Source organism: Trichoderma breve, chromosome 3 (assembly GCF_028502605.1).
Source record: "Trichoderma breve strain T069 chromosome 3, whole genome shotgun sequence".
In the NCBI taxonomy this organism is placed as follows: Eukaryota; Fungi; Ascomycota; class Sordariomycetes; order Hypocreales; family Hypocreaceae; genus Trichoderma; species Trichoderma breve.
The window spans coordinates 2,010,975-2,033,522 of record NC_079234.1 but is presented as its reverse complement, the minus strand read 5'-3'; the positions used below and the strand labels follow the sequence as shown (position 1 = coordinate 2,033,522).

Here is a 22,548-nt window from a genome sequence, read left to right as displayed (position 1 = left end):
TCCATTCTCAACTCCGAACGCCGTTGAGATACTCCGTAATGGGTGGCTCTACCTTAGGTCGCCAACTTTCACTCTCTGTTTCTATGGCCCATTCCTTATTGATTGGATTTTTGAATTCGAAATCGTAGATGATTGCGTTTATTCTGATCTGCATTGCGCAACATTGCAGCCAGTTGTCTGCATGTTCTGCGTTCTTTGGCCTGATATAATTTGGTGAAGCTCGGGGGCTCGGGCCCGTACTTCCTAATTGGGACGAATTGGCCCGTAAGCCCGTGATGGCCTGCCATAACGCCGCATTCGAGTGATAGCGACGAGTGAGTTCTGCGACCAAAAGGTACCGTAGTGTCAATTGACTGCTTGAGATCTCATAGCTGAAGCAGGTCATTCCAGTAGGTCCAATCGAGAGGCTCATCTTGCGTCCAATCGCCAATAAGCCCAGTCTGCAGAACGTCCACGCCCGCCACTTGCTCAGCCAAATTTTCTCGCTGCTCCTTTCCTGCTTGTAGAGTCTGAATAGACTTGGGTGCCTCTATTTCGGGTCCCAATTCCTTCTTACGAGTTTCCCATGCTTGTAGAGTTAAATCTGTTAGTGCGGTATGGAACTTTTGATCCAAGGGGAGTGCCATTGACTGGCGACTATACACATCCTCGAGTAGGGCCCATGCGGTCTCAACCAGATGGCCACTCGCCCTCCGCCGCAGCTCGCTAATCATGTACACCAAGGCATCGATTTGTGTCCGACAAACCATGTGATCCACCAGGTTAGTTGAGAAGCTTGTATTGCGCACTTCATGGTTCAATTCCAGCAACCTGACGCTGCTTTCGAAGACGAGGTCTTGATCAGCCTGGGACATGTATTTACCTCTTTGGGGTTGATTCCGCGGATGTAACATCGAAAATTGCTGGTTGTGAATTGTAAGGCCTGCTAGAGCAGCCGATAGCTGATGCAATGGTATGCTTGGATCGAGATGGGCAAGGTATTTCTCTTCAAGCATACGACCTACCTCTCCCAGAACCTTTTTCTTCTTCACCACGCTCTCAACACTGGTCGATGTAGCCAGCTGGGCTGCCTTTTCTCTCGGGTTCAGGCTGCCGAAAAAGTTGGAAGACCTGCGCACGAAGCTCCAGAGGTCATATTTCATCAAACAGTAGACCATTTCTGTGGCTGCTGTGTGCTGAACAGCAGGCGGCTTCTCCATACACGGATGCAGATCTGCATCATTGACATTCATCGGGAGGCGAGCATCGCCCAAATCATCGATTGTCGATAACAAACCCATGCCACGACGGACGCGTGAATTCAGGCCGCGGATATACCACCACAAGCGGACTTGCATCTCCTGTTTGAAGAAAGGCATATGATTGTCTTCAGCAGCGCGGTGCAAACCCATTTTATGGGCGGTGCGCATGGCCAGTGCCACTGCTGTAGTTGAGAATTCGGACTGTGGATCGATCATCTTGAAGTAAGAATATAAGAGACGGTTAGATTGAATCTTCGTTTCCTTTCATTTTACGCATATTTTGGACTCACTATTATGAGAGTCAAAGCCTGTAGGACCTCCAGATCTCGCGTTGAGAATAGATTGGTGCTAGACAAGGCACGCAATGCGCCCGTACGATATCGGCTCAGCAGCACCAACTTGTTTTCCCCAAACACTTCGTAACAAGTGGTTGGTTTCATTGACAGTATACGTTTCATCTAAGTCACATACATGTTCAAGTTACGCTCAAGTACACCCGACTGAAGAATATGGAGCCAAGATATGAGAAATATCTCAAGAGTCTCATTGAACCATATCACACGTATCTCAGACCAAACGACTTGGATACAAACAAGGTCAAGAGAAAATATTCGGTGTATCCAAAGATTGTCAGTGGGCGATACCTTCTTCATACTGTTTGGCGTTACTACCAAGCCAAAAGCCCAATATCAATGCAATCTATGGGATACATATCAATCTGCCCTCATCGACAAGGTCCTTCTCTCACAGGTACCCTAGCTGAGTTCTACGCAGGCTGCATGTCTCCAGATACTCAAGCTGAAATCAATGAAACGGTCACGAATGATACCAGGGACGGACTCGATGTATGCATTGAGAGGGCCTTTAGATTACTACATACTGAAGTCTGCAGCAGTTGTATATACTGTACTACAGATTTCTCTGTACGAGCTTCTCAAAAAGAGGTTGTTGTAAGTGTATGGCAGGATTTTGGAGGCGAGGACACAGCTTTTAGTACAGAATGGTCTGCATTGGTGCTCAAGCTTAGATGTGTTTACTAGCATTTTGGAAGCATTCGGAAGCTATATGATCAGGCAGACTGACATACAGATTAAGCAACATATGCTACTCAGGCTCTTTGTTGCTCAAGAGGAGGCTATCTAAATTGGAGATTTGACGGCAGATTGACTATGGACCTCTTTTGACGGAAGTTGTGTTCAATACATGAAGATGAAAAGATGGCATTCGTGGGGGCGAGAGGCCTTAGTTATCGGGGTAGTACTTACAATATGTACTTTTATATGATGTACAAGATCCACAGACACAGAAATAGAAACATCAAGAAAGACTAAATTCTTCTTGCATACTTTTTGAGATTGATAGACTGGATTCGGTGGGGCCGTTGAAGACAATCCTTGGGGATAGGGTGAGTGGATTGGCGTCCCTTGCCGGTTTACCCGCTAGTGATTATCACGATAGTATTGCGGTTGCAACCTAGAAGCGGTTGTGAGAGATACAGTAATAACTTCGTATATACATAGAAAAAGACACGAACTAAGAAACCTGAATACCTCATAGGTAAAACTGATATGGCGAGCTCCAGTGGCTAAACGAAAGAGGAAGGGCTTTGCGAATGGTGACATATAAATTGGATACTAAAATACGTGTTGTAGTGTTATTGACGACTCACAAGTTGTAATAAGTTGCAAAGTATCGCCTTTATTGTAATAGATCTCCGTCGTTTTGTTTCTAAATGCTGCCACCTGCTGGGGCAACTGATGAAATAGCATTATCTAGAATCACGGAATAGTTCAATCAAAACATGTTCGCACTGTAGAGTTAATAAGAGCATTGGCCTCAACGTATTCTCGCTTGTGACAACCACAGTACGGATGTGGTAGTCTTTCTACAATTCATGCCAGTTTAGCACTCCATTTGTTCCCTTCGTCCGAAGCAACCATCGTCTATAGATAGAACTATTATACCCTGTAAAGTAGACTTTCTCAATACCAACTGCAAAAGACAACTCTAATAACGTGCAGAGAGTACGGATACTGTAGAGGCAAGCGGAAATGAGTCGTGGTCAATCAAGAGATAGGGTAAATAAACAGGGCATGGCCTTCAGACTAGGCGACTCGGCGGGCGCAGTTGTTAAACGGAGCATTGTCATTCGCCTTGCGGTACGGAGTACTCCACACTCTATCCAGAACTACTGCTACCATGAGTTGAGTTGTCAGGGGTATCCACTGCCTCGTTTAGGGGTGCAAAGCCGTTGAGTATCAAAGCAACTCAAGTACTAACCTGTTAGTTCTGCTTCTAGTGACCAACTCTAGGATGAAGAAGTAATGGCTATTGGATATAGCCATTTATTTGCTGTCACATGAAAGCGAGTTGCAGGAGGTGACCTCGCACCATTATAGGTGCAACAGGTTCCGTCTCTGGCGCTAAATTGATTGACCGATCCTTATGCCCACACTGCGGAATTTCCCGCCCGCAATAGACTGGCGGTTAAATCCTGAGACAACTAAAATGAAATTCCTGGGGCTAATACACAAACAGCATATGCTGAATACTGAATGCTTCGTACAGGGCAAGTATCGTGCAGGAATAATCTCCGAAGCGCCAATGATGTAAACCACCTAAGAGCCAGCAGAACTTTTCATGAAGTTTGTAACGAGTCATATCGAATACACATATTAGGTAGTAAGTTTTCTCTGAATGGAAATATGTCCATGACCCATATTATGTCGCTGACGCCGGAGATGTATTGTTTGGAATCATGTGCGGGGGAATGATTGCCGTCATCAAAAGTCCACGATCACACTAAGTCGTGATGAACGGCGGATCACTTACTTAATCAGATAGTTAGTATCATGTAAACGATATTAGGGCCAACACTGTGGGGTTGTGTAAAAGAGAAACTTGGCTTCGCTTCATGCGCCCGCAGCCCTACATGTACGAGTACGTGTATAGGTATATAGATGGACTGGGTCTGCTCAGTCATGGAAGGCGTTCCTGATCAAGTCACGAACCCTTGAATAGGTAAGGGGTAGCCATTTTTGGTTCATCTTTATCCCTGTTCAAAAGACTCAAAATGTCGAACTTCATTTTGGCTCAGATTAGCATTGTCTTGGTGTTTGTTGTTTATCGCTTCTTCTTCCGCAAGAAGCAAGACCTTCTTCCACTACCCCCTGGCCCAAAGCCTCTTCCACTTGTCGGCAACATCAAAGACCTTCCACCTCCAGGAGTACCAGAATTCGAGCACTGGCTTACTTTCAAGGACAAATATGGACCTGTTAGCTCTGTTACCGTATTGGGCCAAACAATGGTTATCCTTCACGACAAGGCAGCCGTTATTGAGCTCTTGGAAAAGTCTTCACTGAAGACCTCTGGTAGACCAGTTTTCTTCTTTGGGGCTGAAATGTGTGGATATGGTGGATTCATGCCTACAATGCAATATACCGATCTATATCGCCAACACCGCAAGTTCATTCACCAGCAAATGGGGACTAAGATTCTTGCATCGCGATTCAATGATGTCCAAGACATAGAATCAAAGCGCCTTTTACTGCGTACTTTGAAGGACCCCAAGAACTTCTTTGAGCACATTAAAACGTTAGTTGAAGATAAAAAGCTGCACTCTTCAGGCTTTTCAGTTCCCTTTTCTCTTTAAAAATCACCTTCGCCGCTGACCATCAACTAGCGAAGCATCTGCAATTATGCTGAGGATCACGTATGGCTATGTCATTGAGCCACTCAATCAAGATCCTCTCATTCAACTTATGCAAGACGTCATGACGAATTTGTCGAGTGCCTTTTTGCCTCTTTATTGGGCGACCGATTTCGTCCCTGCTATCAGACATCTTCCTGATTGGTTTCCTGGAACAGGTTTCAAGCAGACTGCGCGGAAATGGAAAAGCATCAACGATGCCGTTACCAAGACCCCTTATGATTTCGTCCAAAAACAAATGGAAAATGGCATTTATCAGCAGACATCATATGTGTCTGAGCACATCAAAGCCCATGGTCATGGAGACGGTACAGGAGTGAGTGAGGAAGACAGTTCAAACATTGCACTCACAGCAACCGACATGTATGGTGGAGGCGCAGACACCACGGTATCTACGATTATGGCTTTTACGTTGGCCATGATTCTTTTCCCCGAAGTCCAGAAAAAGGCTCAGGAAGAGATTGACCGCGTGGTTGGCTCCGATCGCCTACCTGGCTACGAAGACCAAGACAATTTGCCCTATACTACTGCTGTAGCCAAGGAAGCGCTTCGATACTTTTCGATTGTACCAATTGGCACAGCTCATAGAGCGGAAGAAGAAATCACCTTTAGAGGCTACCGTATTCCAAAGGGTTCATTCATACTGCCATCCATATGGTGGTTTTCGCACGACCCTGAGGTATACAAAAACCCTCTAGTATTCGAGCCCGAGCGGTTTTTGGAGCCACGGAATGAACCTGATCCTGGTGACGAGGCATTTGGATATGGTCGTAGGGTATGCCCTGGCAGATACCTTGCGACTGAGAGCATCTACATTACCGTCGTGCGCTTGCTTGCAGCTTTCACAATTACAAAAGGGGTGGATGAGAATGGAAAGGAAATTGACGTGCAATGCAAGCAGACTCCAGGTCTTATTTCTCACCCAGCCAAGTTTTCTTATGGAATTAATCCTAGGAACAAGAAGTATGAGGACCTTATTCGAAAGGTGGAGATAGACCATCCCTGGGAAAGGAGCGATGCAGAATTTCTCGAGGGCGACGTAATGGAGGAGTATAAACAAGAGGTTAAGAAAAAACAACAAGTCAGCTAGATTATTTGCTTATGAGATTATATAGTGAGAGAGTTGGTTATAAACCCTACTCCTCAAGAAGGCTTCAATCTATTCGAGTATTCAGCATCGGTTGTCAGATCATAACTTCTCTCACTATATTATTTGTAAAGAAAGATGGGTTTTTGAGTTGTAATGATGAAAACAATATTAACTATGCTCCAAATACCAAAATACACCTTTCCATAGCAGAAACAATAGACTCAGTAGTCACACTTGAGCTATTAATGCAGGTACATACCTGTGTTTTGTATCGGACGACCATTGAATGGACCAGACTAGCCAATCATCAACACCCACCTCAATCTACTATATGAGATAGAGGATTACTAATAGCATGTTTGTATCTCAACAGCTTAACACCTTATGCTCTGAATTCCTGATTGGGTCCGAATTTATTATCCCATGGGTATCCTCAGTTTTAATGCTATACCGTTAAAGCACAGCAAATTCATTATAAACACACCAATTTTAACACTCTCCGACGTCTTGGCTTAGTCACCGGACCGGATATGATAGCGGGAGTTCGTCATCTGAGCCTGGGTTTATCCCTGCTACCCTATTGTTGCCGATCCTGGAATTGCGCGAAATGCGTGAACTGATGACTGTTTCCACTTGAATCCCTCTGTCGAGGATACCACGAGTACTGGCGGCCTTTGATTCATCAAACTGACCCATGTCGTCGTCAATGGATGAGAAGTCTTCTCCGATAGGCTGTGTTCTGTTGACGGATTGTAGCTTGTAATTCTGTGGCTGGTGATCGTGCTCTTCTTCTTCCCGGGCCTGTGTTCTGTGGCCCGATGTGGATGGCATTTGCATGTCGGAGTTTTCTCCCTTCGCCAATTTCGTGATGAGTTCAGCCATGGACATCTCAATGTTCAATTTGACCATGTAAGTTACGGGATGAAACTGGATGTAGACAACTTGATTCGGCAATGACATGAGACCGATAAGCATGGCCTGTATTATACAAAAATTAGATATCGAGACTCCAGTTCTCTGCGTTTGGTATTCCAAGCTTACATCCATGAGGATAGATACCACCATCAGCTTAGCATTGAAGCTGACTAGAGGAGCATATTTGCTAAGGCCGTGCTGCATGACGAGGCGTCTCTTGACGGTACGCAGAAAGTAATAGTTTAGGCCAGCATCGACAAGTAGAATAAGAATTTTCGAAATGCGGTCCCAAATTTCGTTGATTCGAACATATCTATTATCGCAACCGTTGTCAGTTATCAACATGATGGGATAGAGGCCGAGTCTAACACTCACAGATCGCTAACTGGAGGAGCAGTATGGGCTGGAATCCAGATACAGAAGACGGCTATGTTGATGCAGGTAATAATGGCTGCCGTACCCCATTTCAGTCTGAATACAGTGCTACTATCTTCGGCGATAATGGCAATTCGATTCACAATAATTTGCATGAGCAGCTGAATCTCAAATACCCAGAGAAACAAGAAGAAGAACAAAACGGGTAACCTAATAAGATAATAGTTAGAAAAGCCAGCATTCGTAATCCAGTGTAAGCGACGTGCTTTTGCATATCGGTATTGTTGATATGTACACAATTTGTGTATGTAAAGAGACCATTCTTCCTTGCCTTTCCACTTCTTTCGGTCCAGAGGGGTGTATAGATGCTTACGTCGGTCCTATGAGGCCATCAAGAAAAACCCATCCTATAATGCCGATGCCGAGGTTGGCAATAATCTCTCCCCATACCATATAAATGTATTGGCTCTTCCATGGTCGTCGATTTCTCAAGGTGTGCTGAATTGCCTTCCAGACCGTTAAGAACCCAAAGCCAATGGTAAATCCAGCAGCCACAGATGCCACTTGGATATCCGAGGTCGAAGCCATCTTCGACTCGTAAATCAACGCAACAATACAACAAAAGAAAAAGAAGAAGAAAACAAGTTCAATAAGATTTGAAGAAGAAAGATCAAAGATTGAAATCCATAGGGTCAGTAGTTTTGCATACGTAAACCGGCACTCGGTGAGCGGCGGTGGCTGACTACATGTACTTGCGGTTTCCTACGTACAAACCATTTAACGAAGTTCAATTATCCGATAGAAGTGTGGAGTGCACGCTCTTCCCTGGAAGCGGAACTCGTTATGCGAGATCCCATATGATCTAATTTGGCGACGATCGTGAGGCTCCTTGGTTAGATTTATGTAGCAAGTGGCCTTAGTAGAAGCGCCCCTGACACCCATACCGACACATGACAAACAACTAGACTTGTGTCCATATGGCTCCGATCCTTCATAGATGACTAGAATCTGGTTGACTCGGCTACGCTAGGTGTCAACTCCACATGTGTATATCTGCCACAGGCCCTCATTTAGTCTCTAAGTGGTAAACCTGCCCGGAGATTCGATCAATTCGTTGTTGGGATTTCGTACGAGATATCAATGAAAAGAGTGCCGAGTCATCAGGTGGGACGCAAACCACATGGATGGCAAGGATGTTGAACACAGCTGAACGGCACTTGAATAAGTTAGTGGCTGGCAATTCGTGTTTGTGACTGCTATTAGTGACCATTTCCTCGGCATAGTGGGCTACGGCTTCGGCCGACAGGGCATTCCAGCCTTATATGGCCCTTTCGTGCGGTGGTGAAATAAGTGGAAGAAGGCAACATCTTCGGCCTTCAGCTGATACATCCTCCGGATACTTGCCAAAATCAGCTGCAGCCGAGCTGCCAAGAGAACCTAGCATTGGTCTATCGTGAACTAACCCTAAGATTTATTTATTGGAGTTCACTGTGCAGAAGAGTAGAGAGGATGAGAAGTTGTTCAAGCGCCACGATCATCTAGTATAATGGCGAAGAGCTTCGAGAACGTGAAGGCACAAAGCGCCCAGCACACTGGTACGTGCTAGCGAAAAGCTAATGGGCACAAGGCAGAGAGCTAGACAGAATTCCGTTCAAATTTTCGAATCAGCTCATTCTTTGATACACATTCTGATGGAGACCTGTTCAACTCAAGTGGGCTCCCGTGGTAGAGAGCCGTTTGGGTCGCCCTTGACAGCCGGACAACTGGAGTTTGCCATATCCAGTTGAAGCTCCGAGCAAGACCCATCGCGTCCGTCGGTCGAGCCCAACCCTAATAAACGCAAGTAAAACGTAACAAAGGTCGTGCTCCTCCACTCTTTCGAGGGGCCGCTCCCATCGGGCGAAACATGACACACGCCAGAGCGAATAGTCTTAAAACCGCCGCAGCGCCACCCGATATTTTAGCAAGCAAAAGCTACTGCACCTCCTCACCAGGTGAGAACTGGATTCTTCCAATGTGAGAGAACTAGAGACATGTTTATTGCATGTTCGTGAGGGGGAGAAAACTTGCAATTGTTTCGCAGGGAGGGGGGGAGAGACTTGCCCCTAGAATAAGCGAACTGTACGAGTCAGGAATCTTGGACCACCACTACCGTTGTAATTTTCGTACGAGAGTGGGCTTGCTTTTGACTCGCTTTATTACTTACTAGCCAGTGGGCATCTGATGACTATTGATTGATTGCGGCAAAAATTTACGGTCGCAGCTTGGCTCTGAAAACATTACCGACTGTACCAATCCGCCGCTCGCCAAATAGAATCGTGAGATCATACCACAAGACGCAAATTGATTGAAAAAACGAAAGACAATAGCTGCCGCTTATCTGGGAAAGATAGAAATCGAGCGACTCAGTACCGACAGTCTGCTCTTGGCTTACTAGCCGAAAGCAGAGATGTCAAAACAGTTCATATTCCGCTCAATACATGGCCAATATCGCCTACGACAAGCCTCGGCGCACAGTCATTGATCTGTCTACGCATCTTATCAGAATAATGGAAGCTATTGATACTGTCTTTATCGCCAGTGTAACTTATGGAGGCAAGGATGGGCAGCTCTTCGTGAGACTCGGCGTTTCAACTATGGTGAAGAGCTATAGTGAAAAGAGCAACCGCCTATGAGTATCGCTCAGAACAGAAGTTCTTGCTAAGCAATTTACCCAACCGAGGCCCTCCTTCACATCCTGGCTGTATCTTGTACAAAAGCCAAGCGACCCCTCTTTTGAAGTAACGAGAAATCTCCGTTGTAGCATCAACAAGAAGATTCATCATCGGCATTACCCAGACACATATATACCCCGTTCCAGGAGGAGTTGATGCAACGCTAGTGAATACCATGTCTCGGTAGTTGGAGAGCGAGTCAGGTCCAACGAGCTGAACTTCGCTGATCATATATAACACTTGCATGATAACCAGTCCATGTTTAGCGACTCAAAGTCAATAAACAACTCGGCCCAAACTCGCTTATAGCGGTCATATGACCATTAGACATGCACGCAGCGGCCACTTGGTCTCCTCTAGAGTCTTTAGACGTCGACCATACCCTGACGTTAGCTCATCATGAGTTGGCAGCGATGCAAATATGTGGCTGTCGACGGAAGCTGCATCTTTCATCATGAGGTTCGAGAATTTCTGAAGACGGAGCCTCTTGGCTCCGGTTTTTCATATCCCGCAAACGTGAAAAGTAACAGACAGTTAATCTGAAGGTTAACTTTGATGTGCTCATGTGCCACTTACGCAATATGCCAGACACAAGTGTTTCACAATGTCTTATACCTCCCTCTTCATTATCACAGGATTAGGCTTTCAGAACATCTCCAATCTGCACTTTTTGTAATTAGGAAAAACTTTCTCTTCCTAGACAGATCCAGACATCAATCTACTGTAACGTTTCCACCCATTCCATTCATAGCTAGCAAAAATTTGGATGGTTCCTCATCAAATACCTATTCCTCCATGAATTCTTCTCATATGGTCGTAGCACTCTGCAGGTTCCTCAAAAGATGCAAGACATACCCAACAAACATGAGCTCCGCACTTACATGTCATATGGTCGCATCCATCAGTCTTTTCAATCAAGCGTGAGCATCTAGGACAACCTTTGATACCAAGTTCTTCCTTCATCTTACTGCTAAGTGCGCTAGAAGGATTACCTTTAGTGCACGGCTTGCCGGGATGGGAAGTATGGCAAATCGTGCAAGTAGACTTCAAGCACTTCTTGCACGTAAAAATACTGGGATGCTCGGAGCCGTGAGACGTGACCCGATATACCTGGCCACAGTCGGGTGTTTCGCAGTATTTAAACTCGGCAGGATGGCGAGTAATGTAGGATTCAAAGGATTTCTCAAGGATATCTTCAAAGGTTTCCGAAGGAAGATGCTCCTGAATCTCTGAGAGAGAAAAGGCCTTCTTGCAGATCTTCCCAGTGGCATCGGCCTTTGGGCAGCAAATCTGGAACTCCCTGTCCGCCGTCATTTCGGCGACACACATTTGAACAAAACAGTCGCTGCAGTAGACGTGGTCGCAAGACATTCGGATCGGCTCGTCGGGTTCGCAGAAACAGGTCGGACACTCCATCCCAGAAAGATTGTCTGCATCGCGCGGCATAATCTTTTTGGTGGCGACAATGGCCATCGCATTATTGTAGTCCGCTTTGGACCCCCTGATTAAGATTCGTTTGTACCTTGACGTGATGTCGAAGAATGCTATTCCGTCTCCAAGCTGAGACCTGAGAAATCTGAAGCCTCCGTTTGATGCCCACCGGAAGTCAACATCGTTGAGCTCAATAACATGGCTTTCGGATACACAATCTTGTAGCAGTTTTGTGATCTGCTCCAGAGTTTCCTTTGGTACTGCTTCACGTCCAAAGACGCGGAATTGTGACTTGCGTATGTCGGGAATGATGAGCACCTTGAAGGTGTTTTCAATCGCCTGGACTTTTTTAAATTCCTTTCCGTCTTTCCTGAAATTGCCACATCGAAGATCTTTCCCCTCCATTCGAACAACTTCTCCCTTGACGATCTTCTCAATACACTCCTTAGCTTTAACCACCCCTGGGTGATTGTCTCCTTCAAGCTTCAAGATGTGATATTGTCCTTTGCAAGGGAATTCAGAAAGACGGATGTACTGTCGATCCCATGCTGGCTTCTGCGCATTAATCCGTTGGCGGACCATGTCGTAGATTTTAGCCAATATTTTAAACTTGGCTGATGCCACCACCGACACTGAAAGCTGCGTCGTCTTGCTGAATGAGAGGAGTTTCTTATTCAACGATGACGCAGCATTTCTTGCAGATGATTCGTCAAAGAAAATACCATACGCATTGAAGCGCTTGGCCTTTGAATTGTTAGGCACTTCCCACCGCTCCAAGGGACCGGATTCCAATAGCATCGACTTGATAATGGTTGTGTCGAATTCAGAATCTGCAACGTAGTCAGGCTCTCCAAGCTCGACATTCTGAGGCTGTTCAGATACTGGGATTGTCTTGACGATGTCTTGCTCTGATACTGTGCCACTCAATCCAGTGAGCTTCACTACCCATCCTTCTGGGCTCTGTTGGACGTGTGCGTTAACTCTTGATCCAAGCACCTTGTAATTGCCCGCTCTGGATTCTCTTTGCAATTTGTACGCAGGACCCTTGGTTGCAAAGATCAACCTAGCTTCACGCGTTGGCCGACTCCAGGCACAATGCACTTTCCGACAGTCAATCTGGTAAGGGCTCTGACTATGCGGGATGATTGGAGGTACGATAGCCACCTTCATGCCCGAAAGAGTGGTGTAGGTGGCCAGTTTGCGGCAGGCTGTCCTAGCAAACGAAGGATCTTCAGCTTTTAGTATCGCAGTGCATTGGTCTTGCTCAGTCTGGGCTACGAGACGTATGTCAACCCCGAACGTCGGTATGCCCACATTCTCCAGAATTATCTTGACTGAGGCGGTAGAACTAGTGTGTGGAAGATTTCGAATATTGATGGCGGAGTAGTCGGAAGCGAAGACAACTTTGGAAACTGTGCCGCCATTGTTGAACTGTACCCACGCACCCCCGAGCTCATATGTGTTATTGTCGTTGGAAGAATTCTGAGGAAAATAGCAAGACGATATGTTAGCCTGTGTGACATGATGGCTGGGGATTGAAGACTGAATGATGCTATCTTACTGCAGTATTCCCTGCGACAGGGGTAGCATTCATGTCATGAGAAAATCGACAGCTAGCTCCCTTTTTGCAGTGGCCCGATGCGAAAAATCGGCACTGGCCTCGAGGCTGCGGGTTAGGGCGTGGTTGTGGTTGTGGTTGCGGCTGTGGTTGCATCATAGCTTGTTGTAGCATGATCACCTCCTCGGCCAAATCGTCCAAATCGAAGCGATACATTTCTTCGAGCACCCTTTGCTCTAACGCTCTCCGTTCCAACGCTCTTCGCTCCAGCAGTCGATCCACTGGTGGTGGTCGATTAACCGGAAGTCGATCCACAGGCAGTCGATTCACCGGTGGTCGATTCACCGGTGGTCGATGTACTGCACCTCGAGGCCATCCTGGGAGCTCTTGGTACTCGACTATTCGTTGCGGTGGAGGATCTGGGGTTGCCGGGGCGAATATATTGCCCATGGTGAAGACCTGGCCGCTATTCCAGGAAGCTGTTGGCTCATCAACTGTTCAAGTATAAGTCGGTAGTCTTGGCCAAATGCTGATTGATATAAGTTAGCCTCTCTGTTTGGTAGAAGAATGCCAGTGCTTACTTGCTGTTGAACCTTTGACAATCCGATGATCAAAATGTCACACTTCACTGCAGGCGTGTTTGCATCGTACCACACACGAGGGCGGGGGTTTTGCTACCTAATATATGCAAACGGAAGCGCTTTGAGCCTCGAGCTTATTTGTTCAAAAAGTATGCGGGAGGCCCGCGAGGCGGCCTTGGGCTGCCTGGCCGTGTCACGTATAGTATTGATGTACCTGTATCTTCCTGAATAGGTCGCGATACTTGTGTGAACCGGGGCGTTGGTGGTGAAATGCAAGCCTGTCTCATAAAATGCGTGTCTATGTACTTTGCAAGTAAATTCATCCCTGCATGATGAGGTAGCAGTACCTTGACACGCCTCAGTGATAAAAGTATACGACCCAATGTGATTGGAAGTTTATTGAAGACGATAGGACAGAGAGGCTGATACAATGGATCCGCCTTGACCTGCACGTTTAAAGACCATCGTTATATAAAGGACATGTGCATATAATGTATATATCATAGGCCTCGCGGCATTCACAGATGCTTCAACGCTGCATTCACTTGGGCTTGTTTCCTTTTTTTAGGCATCGGGGATTATTAGGATAGTTGAGATTCCATGTTCCTTTCTGAAAACCCCACAGTGGGCGGGTTATACTTTTTTTCTTATCAGTATCGAAAAAGAGTACATGTAACGTAGAGAGACAAACGGATGGATTGATATCCTGGATCCGTAACTGATGCCCCTCTAGAACTCAGATTCAGTGACAGATACAGTGGTCTGGCGGGGTCTTACACACGTAGCCAGGGGTGGTAGAAACACAGTGCGTAAACGGTGATTATACTCCGGAGGCAGCTATCAGAGGTCGCAAGACTTGGCCTCGGGGTCCAAATTCGCACTGTCCTTTGACGCAAGCATCCACGCAAGTCAGCCAGAGCATATCAAATCGTCAATTTTATCCATCAACAGCTCGAATCGAGACTACTTCAACATGCCACGCCTGGGAAACCCCATCATCATCTAAACTATTGACTCCAAACCCCCAGAGGCCGAAGTTCGCCTGTTTAAACGCATCGCCATGACCTCGAGATGCCACCTCAGAGTCAGCGTTCTCATTCCTGTATAGCCTGCGCCAGGCGCAAGGTCAAATGCGACAGGCTAAAGCCATGCTCAAGCTGTTCCAGGTCACAAGCTGCATGCGTCTATCGAGCCCCTGTGCCGTCACAGAGACATCGGAAGCGCCTAAGTCAGCGCGACCTATTGTCCAAAATCCAGGAGCTCGAATCTATCCTTGACAGCCATGGGATACCATTCGACGGGCTGGGCAATTCATGGATCCCCTCTCGCTGGGAAGAAAAGCTCGTCAGGAGTCGGACACAGGCAAGCCCTGGTTCCATGTCCTCCGTCGAGACAGCTGCAGCAGCTGAAACGCATCCCTTGCCATCAGTTGGAGAAGATTCGGGTCAGGAAGTGCTGCTTGAGCTTGGGGAGCAGGACGGGGCAGCATGGCTTTGGTCCGAGCTGCCTGAAATCGTGTGTTCTTTCCTACATTTGCCTGGTTATGTGCATCTGCTAAGAACGCTCAAAGTTGAAAACCCCACCAATTTTGCATCTCAGACAGCCTGATGAGGATGTAGAAGAAAAGCGGCCTACATCTACTAACACAGTACCTGATACTCCCTCCATATTCACTCTTTATCGTGTATCTACACCTCCGGGGCAGCTGGAGTTGCATCCTGACCACAAGCATGTTTTCAGGCTCTGGCAGGCTTTTGCGGATAATGTCAATCCGTTGACCAAAATCATTCACGCACCTACCCTTCAGGAGAAGATTTTTGGGGCGGCTTGGACGGCGGAATCGACCGCAAAACCTCTAGAAGCCAATTATTCCGGAGCTTTAAAATCCACTAAACATACTCTATTTTCAACAGCTATAAAGATTTAAAGTCCATATAATTACTTACCCTATATTATTACTAGTATTTAGATTGGGACGTTACAACTAGCTTGCCACAGTCTTGTTATTTTAAAGTGAGTTACAAGATATATTTATCTCTTTACCTCGTAATCTCAAAGTGAATTTCTCTTCGCACGTGATCCCATAGAGGCTTCTTTAATTATTTATACCTGGTGAGCTATCCCTTCTTGCATTCTTCCCTTTTCAACCTTTCCATCTCCCAATTCTCAAGCCAGTCAATACTTTCATTTACAATACTAGCAATCCCCACTAGGAACCGAGTGGAAACAGCTTCCTAGTCCTACCTAGTTATATTAACATTCCAAGTATTTACGCTTCTTCTTCTTTCTCGGACTTCAGATATTTTACTCAGCACACTGGCAATTCCACTAGGAACCGAGTGGAAACAGCTTTTCTTCTTCCTCGCCACCCTACTAACTTCTAGCCATAAGTACTGACCACTCCTTCCATTTTTCAATTTTCATCTACTGCAATACACATTTTCCATACACATCCAATCCCACTTGGATCCGAATGGAAACTGTATCTCCTTCATAGTCACTCCAATCTGTGCAAAAACATTACCCACTAACTCAACTAACCACTGACTTTTCACAGATATGGAAGATCTCCTATTCGAGAAGTTTCCTCCCACCCCACCGGCTTCGGGTGATCAAGTCAGAAAAGCAATCGTGTTGAAAGTGGACTGGGAGTACGATGACAACGCCCACTACGTCCCCGCTGCTTTACGCAATAAGGTACCAGATCATCTTAAAAAAGATGGTAAGATAATACTAGAGAAGGGGACTGAGGGATTTCTCTATGAAATCAGTCCCAGCAAGCAATGGGGTTCATTGATGTTCATTGTTCATGGTACTCGCATACATGGTAAGCCTTAAATGAACCGAGATCATGATTACTACTTCGGCCCTGGTGTCGCTAATTAACTCAAATTCGATTATAGTGGCGATTAATTTAAAATACATTACAATCGGAGCCGATTTCAGTCCATTATCGCTGAAAAACGCAAAAAGCCTTGAGCTCTTTCAAACAGAGCCACTTCCCAACTCTAACTATCGCACCTACAACAGCAATTTAATGGACTCTTTTATCCATGCAATTTGGTGCACCCTCCGGTCAAGAATCATAGAACTCCATCGTCTCGGCATAAGTACGGTCCTCTTAAACAAATATTTTGGGGAAGATTTTCAACAAAATATAAATACAATCATTCAAGGCTTCACACCTGCTGCACGTACAGTACTGCAAAACGGCGATTTCTCAGTTAATAACCTTCTTACTATCGCTGAAGTAACAGAAGACTGGCCACCAGCAGGCCCTATTATTTATATTCGGCTCTATGATAATGAAGTCCCAGGCACTCCTCGAAGCGCTGTTTATGTTGGACAAACGATAAATGCCATTAACCGCCTCAGAGAGCACAATTGTATAACAAATACTTCAAATGGGTTCCATTATCGGCATGCTCGACGCTTTGCACCTGAACATCGTCGTATGTTACCGCTATGCTCTTGGGACCAGGATATCCCACGTCATGTGTTAAACATGGCTGAGCAAACCGTGGTCCTCATGTTCGGGTCATATTCGCCAATGTCCCTGCCCACCAACTCCCTAATGAGCGGTCGTCTTGGGCCCTATTACCCGTTTATATCGTTTATGAGATTTCTCCGGCATGATCTTACGCAGAGGCTGCCATGGGCGCCTTCCATCAATCTCTTAGGCCTGAATGTTGCAACACCTCTCGCCGACTCCAGGCTTCTTCGCTTAATCCTTTGCACGCCGAGAATACAACTCACTGGAAGCCTTAGGACATTCACCCGATACCGTACTCCCGTTAGGTTGAACAAACGCAAGGACCGCCAACGCGCAAGCTCTATTACTTTAAGACTTCGCCATAGTGGTTCTGACTATATGTTGATCGCACTGAGTATTCCTTGGGAAGACATCAACTCAAATCACATTCCTTCTAGCGGCTTTCTAGTCTATGAAATAATGGACGACGGACAGCCTCATCCCAGCCCGTGGATTAGAAGTCCAGCTGTTGGGCCATATAAAGACTTCATTCGAGCCTCAACCCTTGGTATGCGCTATGAATGGCATGATAAAGTGCAGAATGTCTGGCTTTCAATAAGTATACATAAGCCAAGATGCACTGCGATGCTTGTCAGAGCATTGAAGGCCAATAACGTTGAGACTAGCCTCGCTATTTGGAGGCAACCTTTGCACCTAATCCAAGCGCTTAAAGGCATTATTTACACGGACTACCAACCCAACGAGGGATTTTATAAGCAGTTAAACTTCGGATTGATTAAGGTAATCCAGGTCCAAACCGACCACCTTAAACAGACGTACCAATTGGTTGAAAGGCCGGAAATACTCCAGTCCTTTCCTAAAAAAGCGACTTGGTCTTATAACTGTTCAAAAACAGCACAGCTCTTTTCGTCAACATCGACATACGTTCCATCTCAACCAGTCCCCTTTAATGCAGATATTAACAAAACATTTACCCCTTCCGGCGTACGTGGTAGCGAACGATCATCAACCACCAAATGCGACTTCTGCATCTTTTCTTCAACGCGGCATTCTATTAAATGCGAACCAAATGTTGATTTTCCTTACGGCCAAGTTTGCATGCTTTGCTCAATGTTCAATCGGCCCTGCACATATACTAGGTTGCCGGAGTTGCCTGAACTATGGGGAACAGGCTCTCCGATCTTAGGGTCTTACTCTCATTTGAACAAATATCCGACCGGACCCCTCCGCTTTCTCGGTTTCCATGCTACGAAAAGCCAAGGCGTCCAGGAAGTGCCTGAGCCTCGCGAGAAAGCTTTAGGTTTCTTTGCAAAGCCAAAGGCAGATGGAGACGAAGACGAAGACGAAGACGAAGACGAAGACGAAGACGAAGGATTACACGAAGAATTGGACGAAGAATTGGACGAAGAATCAGACCAGGATGGAGGAGGATCTGGTGATGTGTAGGCGAAGTTTCCACTCGAACTCGGGTGGTAAAATTCCAGCCGGATCCGAATGGAAATCATTTTTAGCTAGTTACTAAGATAACCCTGGGCTTTATAATCAATACATACTGGCTTGTTCGTCCAAACATCGCAAATCTTGATGCTTTCCATGGGGTTATGAAACTGTAAAGTTCCCAGCGCACTTTTCACAATTGCGTTCTTCACACGGCTTCACAAATATTACACTTTTCACGCTTTCGGTATCATCACTGCTTTCATCATTGGCCTCTGTTCCCTTCATAATGGAAGGATGTTGTAAAACTGGTATTATGGACACTTGAGTGTGTTCAATTTCCGATGTCGAGTCGCCCATGGTGACAACATCCGTCACATGGGTCAGGATATCTGAGATTTCTCCTGGGGGGCTGTCAAACGCGGAGAGTTCTGACCCTGGGTCCTCGCTATCCGGAATTTCCACTGAGTCGCGCACGACGACAGTGAATTCTGACCCAGGGTCTTGACTATCCGGAATTTCGGCAAACATGGACGCACCGCTCACAAGGTCCGGCAACATCTCAATCTCAATCGCATTTGCATTGGCGTCTGGTTCGGCCAAATTATGGCTTCCCGCTGCTGAAGTCTCGATACTTCGGCGGACATAGTCAGTCCGTGGAGGCGGCGTCAGCTCTCGAGGAGCATGGGAAGCGTTATGCGCCTTGACAATTGTTAGTACATTTGACTAACCGCCAAGTGGACCTTGGTAGTAATCGGTGCAGATCACTTTGGCACGCATTGAGCCCGTCACATGTGAGGTGGTCGATGCGGTCTCCTACTGGATGGGACGGGGTTTCCACTCGGACCGGAGTGGCAATTTCAAGCTCACCAGGTGGTATGGTATCCTAAGATGCCCCTGCATCCGGGATGGTCCAGGAAAAAGGCGACCATAACAACGGCTCCCAATCACGCGGCAGACGTAGCCTTCTAGATCCCAATCGATGTATACATTCGTCAAGTGCGCGTACATTGGCTCATATATCAGCTGTCGTATTACTGCACTATTGGCTGATAGCCGTTCATCCTCTAAGGCCTGTACTGTATCCCCTAGTTTCTCATTAGGATTTGTAAGTCCGCTTTCCATTATTTAGTACCTACAAGGTGTTGGTTCCCTGTCCACTACCGGAGGCAATTCGGGAGACGGACAAGTGGGCAACGGCGACGGCGGCTCACTTTGGAGGTCGGGCCACACATTTTCAATGTTTTCAAAGTTCTCCATTGTAATGATCTTAGCGTTGTGAAATCGTCCGAAGAGTATGAATGGGACAAAATTTACTTCTGTTTTGCTTTTGCCCTTTGTTGTGTGCTCGCTTGTTCTATGGCATCACAAATGTAGGAAGGAGCGTCCTGAGTGGTAACAGACTGTAGGTACCTAGGTACCTGCATGCACTTACACATAGCCGTACCTGACAGTGGGTACAACCTAGGTAGGTAGGTAGTACTCATTCATCCGTTCACCATACCCAATTCGTACCAGTGCCCCAAGCCGCCGGACCGCCACATGATCTAACGCTTTCCCTAAATCAGATGCTGTAAGACACTACGTGAATCTCAGCCAAACTACACTGAACATCGCCATGTTCTCAACAACCCATGAAAGAGATGCTTCAATTGCTTCAGAAACGCGTGCCATTCGGATCCAGGTGGCGTTTGTATCGGAATCTGGAAAAACCGAGTCCGACGGCGAAGAAGTTTTTCCGTTCCCGGCACTATAAGAAAACTTCTCCCGCTGAAATCAAACTCTCCTTCCTTTTCTTTTTTTCATCCTCCACCATCATCCTTGCTCTGAACCGGACACGAATAGCCACCTGGATCCGAGTGGAAGTCGATTCTGCTCCCAACATGCCACCCTCCAGACGCGGTGGAGCGAGGGGACGCCAGAAGCCCACGAAGGACAAAACCGACCAATCTGATCAGGCTGCACAGTCTGACAAGGTCGAAGAGACCAATAACGAAATTATAATCGACGACTTCACTCCGATTTGCGACTCGAAGGCATCAATAGCTGGCGCCTTAAATTAGAGGCAAAGGATTTCTCAGTCGCTGATGCTGATTACTCTACGAAAGACCAAGACACCCAGCAGATCCGCAGCAACGCCAAAATATGGCGCGACCTTGGCCATTGCATTGGAGTTCAAGTACTCCACAAGTGGAATACAGAGCCCACCAACATTTTGCTTTTGGCTGGATATCACGGCATGAATGTAAATTCATTGGCTAATTTTGCTGATACTGTTGGTGAGTATATTCCTACAAGACGCTTCCATTCGGATCCAAGTGGCTTTTCACCACTCGGATCCGAATGGAAGCCCCTTTGCCCTCTCTCTCTCATGCCATTCGGATCCAAGTGGCTTTTCACCACTCGGATCCGAATGGAAGCCCCTTTGCCCTCCCTGTCACGTCTTACTTACCTCTGAATACATCCCATTTCAATTGACCCATTTGCTGATTCTTCCACTAGTTTGCGACATTGTCCAGGTCGGCCTTTACCTTCTTCATCACAAATTCAACATTGAGATAGCTCAACGGCTCTTGGCGGAACATCCCGTAGAAGAAGGCGCTCATCCCAAGTTCATCAACGACATTCTCGCCAACAGTCGCACCAGAATCAATGCCTTGGTGGTGAAACCCACTACCCTGAGTCTGATTTCTCCTGTCGAGTTGGTTAAGATGTATAATGAGAATCCCGTATTGAAACCCTTTATCGACGGGATCATCAAGAATCTGGAGAGGCCAGTATTTCTGCCAATTACCCGTGGTGTTATTTCCCGCGCAGACCTCGAGGATGACGCGTTGCATGCTCCCGCCACAATTCTTGCTCATGCCGTCCAACTCCTGCTTTTTGCGCCTACCAATTGGCACAAGGAAATTGAGTACACCGTGCGGCCTGAAGCGTATAAACACAGATATCCCACTCCTCCGGGCCATGGTGGAGATTGTCGAACGGTGGCTGGAATGTTCAGCCTTGAAGACCTCCATCGCGCTGTGATTTTGGTCTACCTCGCTATTTATCGCAGGATCGTTGGGATTGATAAATTGAAATCAAACCGTCAGCCTCAGCCTCGTGGCGATTTTAAGGGCTATTTTGACGTTGACCGGCAAATAGATGACGACACAACTGGCCAGGAGGGCCCTTCTCAGCTCGCTATGGTGCGAATGATGAAAAATCCCTTGCCCACTGAGGGCGAGCCTCCGAGCCCACCACCACAGAGCGGTTGTGTCAGGCCATCGCCGCTGACAACGCCTTCAAAGCCCAAACCAGGTGCCCAGGGGCCAGTCGCTTTAGAACAACAGTTTCTCACGCCAACCAAGCCACGTGCCCCCAAAAATCAAGATCTTTATATGGACATCCAAACTTTCTTTGTGGACTGTGCTGGTGCTCGCCAGGAGAGCTTTCTCGTTGATGGCTCTGACCTCACTACTACCAAACCGCTATATAGCTCGCTTGAGCAGATCTCAGAGGCGACCTAGAAGGTTCTCCTTCAGAGAATCCGCGATCAATACGACTGGGACGATCCTGACAAGGTCTTTGCTAAAGTTTCTGAGCAGATTACATGCTTTAAATCCTTGATCGACGAACAAAAGCTTATCGACTTTACCGAAAGTGGTAGTGCTTCTACCGCAGTGCAAGAATTCCTCTCGCAACATCCTGGGGATGAGTCGGGACTCATCAATGCCTTGCAACGTCAATTTGCATTGGAGACTACGTTCAACGGACACCCTCCCCCGGAGGATACTGATCTTAACGCAGTGTGTTCTCGTTTTGGGATCGCCCCATATCCTTCCCTGGAGCTGTACCCTGACCAAGGTTTTCAGCCACTTAAACCACATCAAGTCGCAGGTACGTGCCTTCCATTCGGATCGTTGTGGCTTTTTCACCACTTGGATCCGAATGGAAGCCCCTTTCTTCCTGTAACTCCCTTTTTCTCTCAACTCAGCGGGCTAACTTGGTGATTAGACTTA

General features: G+C 46.7%; 6 protein-coding genes across 6 annotated transcripts; 2 read left to right on the top strand and 4 right to left on the bottom strand.

The window, feature by feature from the left end:
* Window positions 1-365: 365 nt before the first annotated feature.
* On the bottom strand, window positions 366-1,681 carry T069G_05056 (uncharacterized protein; the record flags this gene model as incomplete). The annotated part of the gene is made up of 2 exons (XM_056172266.1): window positions 366-1,457; window positions 1,532-1,681. The coding sequence occupies 2 exons, from the start codon at window positions 1,679-1,681 to the stop codon at window positions 366-368; spliced, it is 1,242 nt and encodes a 413-aa protein (XP_056029124.1).
* A 2,633-nt stretch (window positions 1,682-4,314) lies between these two features.
* On the top strand, window positions 4,315-6,040 carry T069G_05055 (cytochrome p450 domain-containing protein; the record flags this gene model as incomplete). The annotated part of the gene is made up of 3 exons (XM_056172265.1): window positions 4,315-4,835; window positions 4,924-5,664; window positions 5,725-6,040. 3 exons carry the CDS (start codon window positions 4,315-4,317, stop codon window positions 6,038-6,040), a joined length of 1,578 nt encoding a protein of 525 aa, XP_056029123.1.
* A 516-nt stretch (window positions 6,041-6,556) lies between these two features.
* On the bottom strand, window positions 6,557-7,918 carry T069G_05054 (uncharacterized protein; the record flags this gene model as incomplete). Its single annotated transcript, XM_056172264.1, has 4 exons — window positions 6,557-7,018; window positions 7,082-7,268; window positions 7,331-7,540; window positions 7,704-7,918. The coding sequence occupies 4 exons, from the start codon at window positions 7,916-7,918 to the stop codon at window positions 6,557-6,559; spliced, it is 1,074 nt and encodes a 357-aa protein (XP_056029122.1).
* A 2,903-nt stretch (window positions 7,919-10,821) lies between these two features.
* On the bottom strand, window positions 10,822-13,483 carry T069G_05053 (IBR domain, a half RING-finger domain-containing protein; the record flags this gene model as incomplete). Its single annotated transcript, XM_056172263.1, has 3 exons — window positions 10,822-10,868; window positions 11,037-12,957; window positions 13,037-13,483. The coding sequence occupies 3 exons, from the start codon at window positions 13,481-13,483 to the stop codon at window positions 10,822-10,824; spliced, it is 2,415 nt and encodes an 804-aa protein (XP_056029121.1).
* Window positions 13,484-18,217: 4,734 nt separating this feature from the next.
* On the top strand, window positions 18,218-18,553 carry T069G_05052 (uncharacterized protein; the record flags this gene model as incomplete). The annotated part of the gene is made up of 1 exon (XM_056172262.1): window positions 18,218-18,553. The coding sequence occupies one exon, from the start codon at window positions 18,218-18,220 to the stop codon at window positions 18,551-18,553; it is 336 nt and encodes a 111-aa protein (XP_056029120.1).
* Window positions 18,554-18,706: 153 nt separating this feature from the next.
* On the bottom strand, window positions 18,707-19,804 carry T069G_05051 (uncharacterized protein; the record flags this gene model as incomplete). The annotated part of the gene is made up of 2 exons (XM_056172261.1): window positions 18,707-19,246; window positions 19,709-19,804. 2 exons carry the CDS (start codon window positions 19,802-19,804, stop codon window positions 18,707-18,709), a joined length of 636 nt encoding a protein of 211 aa, XP_056029119.1.
* Window positions 19,805-22,548: the final 2,744 nt, after the last annotated feature.